The 12,024-nt window shown below is 40.9% G+C and overlaps 1 protein-coding gene across 2 annotated transcripts in view; it reads left to right on the top strand.

Annotated features, from left to right (window-relative positions):
* RGS6 (regulator of G protein signaling 6) overlaps positions 1 to 12,024 on the top strand; it is a 204,130-nt gene that overhangs the window by 101,568 nt on the left and 90,538 nt on the right. For both annotated transcript variants that reach the window (XM_027844836.1, XM_027844837.1), the window contains exons 11-12: positions 3,069 to 3,179; positions 11,781 to 11,906. In XM_027844836.1, the coding sequence (XP_027700637.1) occupies positions 3,069 to 3,179; positions 11,781 to 11,906 (237 nt within the window). The remainder of the gene's footprint in view (positions 1 to 3,068; positions 3,180 to 11,780; positions 11,907 to 12,024) is intronic.

The raw sequence follows: 12,024 nt of genomic DNA, 5'->3' as shown, positions 1-12,024 counted from the left end.
CTTTCTTTCTTTCTTTCTTTCTTTCTTTCTTTCTTTCTTTCTTTCTTAGTGTGACCAATAACTCTTGGAATGCTAGTCACATTCACACGGAGTGTTCTCATAGGCTATGGCTCCCTAGCTTAGATGGTATCCCACATTTCACATGGTTTTACACAGAAAATCCTTCCTTGTCCTATCAAATGCAGTCTCTTGATCCGGGCTCACCTCTTAATCCAGCCATTTTCTCCACACCAGCTCTTCTCAGCATTCTATTATTTCTCTTAAGATGGCTAAAGCAACACACCATTTCTCTGACTTACTACCCAGTTTGGGGCCTTTGGTGCCAGCTTCCTCCACAACTTTACATCATATTTTCCTAGTTACTTTTGACATTTTAAGATCATTCTTTGGGTTGACCAGCAAGGACCCTTACACTTCATCTCATAATGGGAAATACAACTTTTTAGTCCTCCATGGAGAACCTTCTAATGCTCATGAGCCCTTCTCGCAAGCCAGCCCCTAATTTTTCCTCACCTACTGTGCTCATTAACAAAACCATCCATCTCCATTCTTAAGGTGGCTGGCTGACCTCCCTCCTTTTCCCCAAGGTGGTTATGTAATCATGTAAAAAATTTAATGAACTAAAAGTTGATGCAGCATCTTATAAAGCCCATCGTGTCTGTTAGAATTCTGAAGGATGCTGGTCACATTCACATACATGCCTTCCTAGGCTGCTGTTCTCCAGCTTTCATAACAACCCATCTCCTACATTGTCTCAAACAGAAAATCCTTCCAACGTGTTCTCTTGATTCAAGCTCACCCCTTAAGTCTCTCTATAAGCCCTTCTCAGCACATTCTGTTACTTCTCTTATAATAACAAAGCAATGTGGTTTGGCTTAAAAGAACAAACAAATAAAAAACTTTCTTTTCAAGTAGCTGTTAGATGTTCACACAAGCAGAGAAAGCACTAATCAAGGAAGCCCCTGTACAGCCCCTAAATCGGCTTCAGATTAGCATCTCCTTTTACTTTTCAGGGGCGGCTAGGTGGCTCAGCGGATAGAGCACTGGGCTTGGAATCAGGAAGACTCCTCTTCCTGAGCTCAAATCTGGCCTCAGATAATTCTTAGCTGTGTGACCCTCAGCAAGTCACTTAACTCTGTTTGCCTCAGTTTCCTCATCTTTAAAATGAGCTGGAGAAGGAAATAGCAAACCACTTGAGTATCTTTGCCAAGAAAAACCCAAATGGGATCACAGAGAGTCAGATGCAACTGAAAAACAAATTACTTTTCAGGGGATACATGTTCCCCAGAGCTGGGACAAGGCATTTGGGGGCCCATAGGCAAGGCCTCCAAATCCTGCCCTCCCCCAGCACCACTTGCATTTTCAATGTGTGCCCTTTGTTTGTTATTCTACAAGAAATGCATGAAGCCTTCACTCTAATTTGGTAGAGCACTGGACCTGGAGTCAAGAAGTCCTGTGTTCAAATCCTGCCTTAGATACTTACTAGCTTTGTGACCCCGGGCACGTCTCTTAACTCCCTGTGACCTCAGTTTTCCCATCTATAAAATGGAGATAATAATAGCACTTACCACCAAAGGTTGTTGTAAGGATAAAATGAGATAATATTTGTAGCATTTTGCCAACATCAAAGCCCTATGTAAATGCTAACTGTTATGACTCTGCTCTCTTTCCCCTCTGTTATATTTGATCATAATGATCATTTAAAGTTGGAAGGTTACCTAAAACCTTAGTGGTCATCTAGTCCAACCTCTTCATTTTATAGATCAGGTAACTAATGCCGAAAGAGGTCAAGTGACTTGCCCAAAAGCAAATATGTGGCAGAGCTGGGTTTAGACCTCAGGTCCGTTAAAGGGAAATCCGATACTCTTTCCACTGTACTGTGGAAATTCTACTCCAGCCCAGGTTTCTTTCTGAGTTCTCACTATTAGAGTAAGGAACTTTTACAAATGGTTAGCACTAACCTGCTGTTTCTGTTCAACCATCTTTATAACTCTTTATAACTTTTTTTGACTTCTAGGTTAAATGAAAGGGGTTGGGGGGGAGGAGGGTGTAAAGGGAAAGCAAATATAGATACTCCCCCAAAGATTTTGAAGCTATTTACTCTAAGCTTGGCTAAAGAGAAGCCTTTTTATTTATATTTGTTTAAGCAGGATTGTGAGAAGAGGTTTTAGGTGGAGAAATTCCTAATAGGCTTTGGGGATTCGGTTGAGCTGAATTTCTTGTAGCCAGCCCCAACTCCATCCATGATGGGACGGGGACTTCTAAAGCCAGTGGTACCTCCATGTGGACTCCCCGGGATGTGTTGGAACCAGCTTGAACAGAGAGATAATTATTAAATTTTCAGTGTGAGCATTTACACCTCAAAAAATCAGCAAATACTACAAATCAGGGCTTGGCTTATTGTTTAGAGTTAAGTGGTGGAGACAATGTTAATAATATAGATTAAACTTAAAAGTGTGTATCATTCATACATTTTTAGAGAGTCATTTGTTAAACATTTGCCAGCACACTCCTGCCCGAGTCCATCATACATAAGCAGTTTCAGTTTTAGGTGATCATGTGAGCAGCATGTGGCATTGATGGCAAATTGAAATGGGCCAACTGAGTACTTCAATCAAGACCCATTATGCTTTCTTTTAAAAGGCTCCAGTGTCCTCCATTCCTAGCAGATTTATGTCTTAAAGAGGATGACTTCTCTAATATTGGAGATTATAGTCTATATCTGATGCTAGAATCCCTCTACTTCTTCCAACTATGGAGAAGTGAAATGATAATGGGTCAGTTGTCCTCTAAAACTTCAAATCCATCTCAGATTCCTTGAAGGAATGAACATGAGCCCAGCTTGGGATAGGAAGAAATAAACCTTGGGCTATGTGCTCCCTTTATTGTGCAATGCCCCCTTACTGCTAGGGGAATGAGTTGGAGCCTCCTGCTAATTGCTCATTCCCAGCATCTAGTGAGGTAAGTGCATTGACCATTTGAAGTACAAGATTGTGACCCTGACATGATATTGCTATGGTGATTGGTGACTTTGTCTCCTCTGTCTCTCCCTTCCCTCCCTGCCGCAGCTTAATAGCTTACACGGAACAGTACGTGGAATATGATCCTTTGATAACTGCAGCAGAGCCTTCTAATCCATGGATCAGTGATGACATCACTTTATGGGACATAGAGATGAGGTATAAAAATAAAATTATAATAATAATAATATTACCTTGAGAGAACTAAAATTAATCTTTTTCAAAAGGGAGGGGGAGTGGGAATTCTATGAGATCTAGTAATGCTCTTCAAGGCAGCTTTCCATTGTCTCTGGGCTAATGAGGGCCACTGTAGAAATGGTTAAGAACAAAACTTGTCAGATTACATTCATTTGCTTTTTGACAAGGTTGCTAGACTGGTAGATCTGGATTTTAGCATAGGATCCCTTTTTCCATCAAGGCATCTTTGGCATATACTTTATGTGTCATACACCTTCCTTATACCTAATGGGTGTAAATGTGTTATGCCTAGTAGGTGTTTACTAAACATTTGTCGAATTGAATGAATAACCTTGGAGACAAGGTAGAGAGATATGGACTCGTTATCACATTGGGTGATTCAGTCAGGTGTCATATATAGAATTTGTGTTTCCGAAAGAGTTTGAACTAGACTTCTGAGGGTCAGTCAATTAGTCAATAAAGCATTTATTAAGCACCTACTATTCTCCAGGAAGCTAGGTGGTAAAGTGGATACTGGACCTGGAGTCAGAAAGACCAGAATTCAAGTTTGACCTCAGACACTTAATAGCTGTGTGATCCTAAGCAAGTCACTTAACCCTTGCCTGCATAAAGCTAGAGGAGGAAATGGCAAACCATTCCAGTATCTTTACCAAGAAAACCCCATGGGGGTCACAAAGACACAACTGAACAACAATGCACTGGTGCTAAGTGCTGGGAAGACAAAGAAAAGCAAAAGATAGTCCTTGCCTTCAATGGGCCCTATAGTTCTTAGGGTTCATTTACCATACAAATAGATCATAGAATTATATCAGGCTAGAAAAGGTACATAGAAACATGACAGTTGACAAATGATGCCTGTTTCTGATTCTTCTTTGGTTTTTAAAAGTCAGAGAAGAAGCAAGCCTCAATTTAGCTGAACTAGAATAACTCAGTGCCTTGTTTCTTCCCAGCTAGCTAGATCTCATGACCCTCTAAATGGGCTTAATTTTAGGTCCCTGAGCCCAGAGGACCTTAGTAGGCCGCTGGTCCTGCTGTACTAGGTTACTGGTTTCTGCCTAAGGCATTCATACTATAGTACCCAACCAGATTATTGCTCTGATGCAAATATTAGACCTCATCCATGAGCCTAGTAGAGTCTCACAAGAGAGATTAATTAGGTAATTGGTCTCTTCATGGGAACATACATTTAACTCTCTCTTTAGCTCTCTCTCTCTCTCTCTCTCTCTCTCTCTCTCTCTCTCTCTCTCTTTCTCTCTCATTAAAAAGAATACCTCTCCATCCTGTGTTGAAAGGAGCCCACCTTCAGCCAATGCCACCCCAAATCTAGCTGAGCCATTATGACAAAGGCAGTAGTAGGCCGTACTTCATGAACCATAAAAACAGGAGACACAATGGAGGGGTTATAGTCATGTTTCCTGAACTGTTATGTCATACGTAAAGGCCAAGTAGCAATTGGGGTATTGAGAAAGACCGGAATTTAAGAATACCACAAAGAACCAAGGACATTTTTATATCAATTGACATTATTGGTCGTTCCAGTGTATAGTGTCCCTCAATGACACTTGCCCTAAGAGAAAGTCACTGGGCAAAGATACTGGAATGTTTTGCCATTTCCTTCTCCAGCTCTTTTTACTGATGAGGAAATGGAGGCAAACAGGGTTAAGTGACTTGCCCAGGGTCACACAGCTAATAACTATCTAGGCCAGATTTGAACTCAGGGAGATGAGTCTTCCTGACTCTGCTCTGGCACTCTGTCCACTGTGCCACCTAGCTGCCCTGTAGCTGAATAAGTTTAGCTTTTTGGTTGTCTTATCACACTGTTGACTCAAGTCACTAAAACCCTCCAATCTTCCCCTCTCAAGCACACTCTTGTCTAACATCTCACTCATATTTGTCTGATTGATTTTTGTAATCCAGGTGTAGATTTACCCTTGTTCCAGTTAAATTTAATCTTGTTAAGTAGCACGATCTTTTTGGATCCTGATTCTGCCCAAGATCTATCATATTAAACACCACTTTCAGCTTTTGGTCATTTGCAAATTTGACAAGCATGCCTTTGCATGGCTTCATCAAAATAAATCACAAAAATGTTGAGCAACACAGCACCAAGGCCATACCCCTAGAGCATTCCTCTAAAAACCTCCCTCCCAGTGGCCATCAACTGATCAATGACTATTCTCTGGACCTGGTCATTCAACAGGTTCTGAATCTACCCAACTGTGCTGTCATCTAGGCGTCCTCTTTCCTATCTTATCTATAATGTTGGCATGAGGGATTTTGTCAAGTGCTTCCCCTGATCTACCAGTCTAGTTAGTCTAACCTCAAAGAAAAAGGAAATGAGGTTCATCTGGCATGAGCTGATTTCAAGGAAGCCATATTGGGGGAACTTACTCAAAAGATGCTACACAGATCTTTTGAATCAACAAGAATTGGTAGCTGAATAGATATGAGAGGAAAAATTGAAGATAATCACCAGGATGAATGTAACGGTATCATTAACAAAACAGTGAGATCAGGAGAATAAGGAATAACAGGAAAGATAAATGTGGTTTCCCATATGTTAAGTTTGAGGTGGGGAGTGGACATTCAGATAGTGATAGCTTATAAGCAGTTGGCAATGGGATCTGGAATTCAAGGGAAAGGTCAGGGCTAGAAATGAAGTTTTAAAAAAATTGTTTAGTATTTCATTTTCCCCAATTACATGTAAAAATAATTTTAATATTGTTTTTAAAATTTTGAGTTCTAAATTCTCTCCTTTTCTCCCCACCCCCCTCATTGAAAAGACAAGCAATTTGATATAGGTTATACATGTGTAGTCATGCAAAACATATTTTCATATTAGTAATGTTGTACAAGAAAAGATAGATTAAAAAATAAGAAAAAAAAGAAAGTAAAAAATGCTTCAATCTGTATTCAGACTCCATCAATTCTTTCTCTAGGGCTGGATAGCATTTTTCACCACAAGTCCTTCAAATTTGTCTCGGATCATTTTATTGCTGAGAATAGCTAAGCCATTCACAGCTGGTCATTTTACAGTACTGCTGTTGCTGTGTAGAGTGTTATCCCGGTTCTGCTCATTTCACTTCGCATGAGTTCATGTAGATTTTAGAAATGAAGTTTTACAAGTCACCCGCATAGAGGGAAATGGGTGAAGTGGCAGAGGTGAATAAGATTGTTAAGAGGTGTAGAAAGAAAATGGAAGAGGGCCCAGGACAAAACCCTGGGGAGCATGTGCCTCGAGCATTCAGAAAGAGGAAATAGAACTAGTGAAGTAGGTAGAGAAGGGCTTAGCTAGGTGGAAGAAGAACCAGGAGAGAGTGATTTCTATGAAGTCAAGGAAGGGGAGAATATCCAATGGGAAAGGTTGGTCGACTCTGTGAAATTCTGCCAATGTCAAGTAGGATAAATACTATAAAAAGATATTGGATTAAATGATTAGGAACATCATCATTGGTGTTGTTTGAAAGAGCAGTTTCAATTGATTAGTGGGGGTAAAAGGTTTTTAAGAAGTTGGGAAGGGGCAGGTAGGTGGCACAGTGGATAGAGCACTGGCCCTGAAGTCAGGAGGACCTGAGTCCAAATCTGGCCTCAGGCCAACACTTGACACTTATTAGCTGTGTGACCCTGGGCAAGTTACTTAACCCCAACTGCCTAAAAAAAAAGAAAGAAAAAGAAATAAACTATATCAATAAAATGTTATTTAAAAAAAAAGAAGTTGGGAAAAATAGTAAAATAGAAGTTCGGTAGTAAAGAAGTAGAAACATCAAGTACAGAAAACTTTTTAAGGAATTTAACAGTGAAAGGGAGGAGAGGTATAGAAACAAAAGTTAATGGAGTATGAAAAATCAAAGGAAAGCATTTTTAGAATTGGAGACCCATGCATTTTCTCAGCAGATGAGAAAGAGCTAGATGAGAAGAGAAGTTTGCAGATGTAGGAGAAAGAGAGGATATTTGTTGGAGGTATGAATGTGGAAAAGGAAAGATGGGTCTAGGGTCAAAGAACTAGGGTTCAAATCTTGTATCTGATGCTTGCCACTTCTGTGAAATTAGGCAAGTCATCTGGACCTCAGTTTCGTTATCTGTAAGATGAGAGGGTTGGTTAGATGGACTTTGAGGTCCCTTCAGGCTCTAAATCTGTAAACCTATGAGTTGAATAAAGAGCATAGATCAAGGGATTAGCCTTAGGTCACTTCAGTTATAAGAAGGAAGGGAGAATGGAGGATAATGCTGAAAAGTTTAAGGGAATTATGGAGGGGGATCTAAAGGAACTCTCTGGCAGGTGGTCTCAGACAGCTCTCGGTGTAATAGTGAACTTGGTTACCTTCTAAGTATCAGAAGGTAAGAATATAGTTAGGCTGTTGAAGAGAATGGAATTGGTTTGCAATGGTCACTAGGTTCACTAGAAAGAAAAGAGACGAGTGTAAAGCAGCAGGCAGAATCAAGCTGAGATTATACATCAGAAATTTGTATTAGGTGAAACTGGCTTTATTATTCAACTATCTTCAGTAATGCCCAGCAACCTGGGAATAGGGGTGAGAAAGCAGAGACAAGATGCATACATGAAAAATTGTTTAAGGGCATTACAGGACTGGTCACAAAGCACTATATGATTGATCACCAATGGACAATAAATGCTACAAGTTCATATGGGTGTTCAAATACCTGTAACTTGAGTTTAGGGGAGGGAAGTTTATTGTGTAGGGCATCCAATGACTACTGTAACCAACAATGCATCCCAGTTTTATAGGATTTAGCAGTCTTTAAACACACACACACACACACACACACACACACACATACACACAAGCAGCCATGTGATACAGTGAATAGAACACTGGGCTTGGAATCAGGAAGACTCATCTTCATGAATTCAAATATGGCCGTAGACACTTACTACCTGTATGACCCTGGGCAAGTCACTTAATCCTGTTTACCTCAGTTTCCTCATCTGTAAAATAAGCTGAAGAAGGAAATGGCAAACCACTCCAGTATCTTTGCCAAGAAAACTCCAAATGGGATCACAAAGTGTTGTACTCGACTGAAAACAACTCAACAACAACAACAATACTATATACATATGTGTGTGTCCTTTAGTACTAATTATCCATATTCCTTTCCTAGATTACAAAGCTGATCATCCTACTCTAAAAAAGGATTATGCCTTCAAAACTATGCAGTTGAGGTGGCAACTGCCTTTTGAATGTATTTGGGGGACCTAGGACCAGGTATTCTTACTTGAAACTAGGGAACTCTGACTTAAACTCTTTTGGTGACTGACTATTTTCAGAACCTGCAGTGAATTTCCAGATACATGAGTACCATTGATGAACACAGAGAGGTACTATCCTATGAAAGCACAAGGTTCCCATTATGAGTTCTTGAGTCTGAGCTGTTGTTCTCACTGAAGAGTATCATTGCTTTTTCCCCAATGTTTCTGATTTCATCACTATCATTGACTCCCAGCCTTTCTGGATCACCTCTACAAAACCAAATAAATAAACAAAAATGGTGTTGTTATTTGTACAAAAGATTATTTTAGCTGAACAAACCACCTACTATGGCCTAGGCACTGTGCTAAGTGCTAGGAATACAAAGAATGGCAAAAAAGGCATTAATTGTTATCTGTGCCAGAGAGTGACCCCAAAGACTGACAGTCCTTTCCCTCTGCATGCTGGCTTCAATTCACTGCTGCAGTTGTTACCAGATGTAGCTGTCACTGTTGTAATTCTATCTCTGAGACTTACCAGAGTCTGCCTGAAACCTTCGTTCAGACTACAGGTACCCAATGACATCCACACCAGAGCTTGTGTTCTGAACTCAAATGGTTTAATGATCTTATGCTACCCAGGTTTCTAAAATTATTGGTAGCTTTAGACCCAAAGGCATTTCTTAAAAAACAGTCTTCCTTATCACCCTGGAAGCCATTTAATGGGAATTATGCCTTGGAGTAAGTTTAGAAAAAGTTCTAGATCCAAATTTCCATCTCTCTGTCATTGGCCCACCTTGGTTATTCATTCAGCTATTGGTTTATTTATTTGTTTCTTTGTGCTCCAAACCTGTGATTTCATTGGTGTAGATAACCATTGGTGGTAAGGAAACTCCCTCTACCCAGACAGGTCAGCAACTGCTTTGTAATGTCTAGTCACAGAGGCTTGCCTGCAGATCTGGGAGGTTAAGCTATGGCCACGTTCACACAGCTAATGGGGTCAGGAGTGGGACTCCAACCCCCTTCTTCCTGATTTCAAGACCACCTCTCTGCTTTTACACTGTCTTTTCCAGCTTGGTATTTTGAAGGTAAATGGTATAAGCATAGGTTATCTGTGATTTAATGGAGTTTCTTTTTCTGTTGCAATGAGCTCCACGCTCAGAGGATTGCTCTGGGTTTCAGTTTCCACCTCAACTTCCTCCCTTTTAGAATTGCTTCTTTGATGTTCTTTGTGGCTTGCACACACACACACACACACACACACACACACACATACCTCACAACAGAGCTGTCATTAGCAATTTTTGCACCTGAGGCAAGTAGCACAAACTGAGTACATGACAAGCAGCATGAAATGGGATGGTGGGTGTGGGGCAGGGAGAGTTGGGCTAAGGAGGACTTCACCAAGAGTGTGCCCACAGAGGGAGGAAGCAAGCTGTAATAGCTTCCTATTTTAACTGTTCATGCCAATTAGATACTGAGCTCTAATGTTTCTAAACTACTAAAGGACTGCAGAGATAGTAAGTACCCCCTAAATTCAATGTCCTGGATCAAAGCTATAGTTTTCATGCCCTAATTATGGCCCTCCCTCAAAGTCTATGTTCTAATTAGGTCAGTGAGTCAACCAATGTTTATTAAGCACCTATGCCTCAGGTGGGCAGCTAGATGGTGCAGGAGTGGCCAGGAGTTAGGAAGATCTGAGTTCAAATCTGGCCTCAGATACTTACTAGCTTTGTGACCCTGGGCAAGTCACTTAACCCCTATTTGCCTCAATTCCCCATATGTAAACTGGGGACATGCTGGAGAAGGAGATGGCAAACCACTCCAGTATCTTTACCAAGACAACCCCATGGACAAAGTCCATGGGATCATGAAAAGTTACATAGGACTTGTTAACAAGTTAACATGTCCCAGGCACTGTGCTTAATGCTGAGGATACAAAGAATGGAAAAAAGGTCTCTTCCATCACAATGGGGGAGATAACATGTAAATAACTGCATACAAACAAGATATAGACAGGATAAATTGGAAATAATCAAGAGAAGGTGCTAGAATTAAAAGGGATTAGAAAAGATTTGGGGCAGCTAGGTGGCTCTATGGATAGATTGACTGGCCTGGAGTCAGGAAGAACTGAGTTCAAATCTGCTTAAGACACTTACTAGCTGTGTGACCCTGGACAAGTCACTTAATTCTGTTTGCCTCCATTTTTTCATCTGTAAAATGAGCTGGAGAAGGAAATGGAAACCACTCCAGTGTCTTTGCCAAGAAAACCCCAAATGAGGTCATGAAGAGTTAGACGTGACTGACCAACAAAACAACAAACAAGGACAGGCTTCCTGTAGAAGGTGGGATTTTAGCTGGGACTTGAAGAAAGCCAGGGAAGTTAGGAGGTGGAGATGAGGAGTGAGAACATTCCAGTCATGGGAGACATCTAGTGAAAATATCCAGTCAGGAATGGAGGGTCTTATTTGAAGAACAGAAAGAAAGCCAATGTCACTGATTTGAAGAGTACTTGCGGAGACAGGTAGTATAATGTAGAAGAAGACTGGGAGGGTTCTGAAGGGTTTTGGAGGCCAGAGGATTTTATGTTTGATCCTAGAGGTCCTAGGGATCCACTGGAGTTCACTGAGAAGGAGTGGGGGTGACACGGTCAGACCTATGCTTTAGGAAGATCAATTTAACAGCTGAGAAGAGGATGGGATTAGAGTGAGGAGACACTTACGGTAGATGGATCAACCAGACTGCTACAGGTGTGAAGTGATGTGAGCCTAAGGTGGTGGCAGTATCAGAGGAGAGAAAGAGGTATATGCAAGATATATTACAAAGGTAAAATTGACAAGCTTTGGCAACAATTGGATATGGGGAGGACTGGCAGAGAGAGTCAAGAGTCAAAGATGATACCTAGGTTGTGAACCTAGGGGACTGGGAGGATGGCAGTGCCCTAGACAGTAATGGGAAAGTTTGGGAATGGGGCAGAGTTTTAGGGGAATGATGAGTTCAGTTTGGGACATATTGAGTTTAAGATGTCCATGGGACATCCAGTTCAAGTTCTCTAATTTTATTTGGAGATATGATACTGGAGATCAGCAGAAAGGTTAGGGCTGGATAAGCATATAGATGGTAATTAAATCTATGGGAACTGATGAGATCACCTCATGAAATAGTATAGAGTGAGAAGAGAAGAGGATCAGGACAGTGGAAAATGCCACTGATTTCTAAATGTATAAAGCACACAATTGCATTGGATGTCCAGCCTGTTTGGAATATTGACCCAAATATGTATGACACATGCTTTTTCCTTCCATTTATCTTTTTCTTTCTAAAAAGACAAACTAATAAATCCTTTATTCTCAAAGCAAAGAGCCTAGCCAACAACGTGTAAAGAGATGGGGATTCTCCATTGACGAGGTACTAAAGGACCAAGTGGGGCGAGACCAGTTCCTTCGTTTTCTGGAGTCGGAATTCAGTTCAGAAAACCTCAGGCAAGTCTCTGACAACTTTTCGACTGTGTGCATAGTGTATGTGAATGAATAGATTTGCAGGATCTCTCTCTCTCTCTCTCTCTCTCTCTCTCTCTCTCTCTCTCTCTCTCTCTCTCTC

Source organism: Vombatus ursinus, unplaced genomic scaffold (genome assembly GCF_900497805.2).
Source record: "Vombatus ursinus unplaced genomic scaffold, bare-nosed wombat genome assembly UNPS02014945.1, whole genome shotgun sequence".
Taxonomy (NCBI): domain Eukaryota; kingdom Metazoa; phylum Chordata; class Mammalia; order Diprotodontia; family Vombatidae; genus Vombatus; species Vombatus ursinus.
This window is presented reverse-complemented; position numbering and strand designations above follow the sequence as displayed.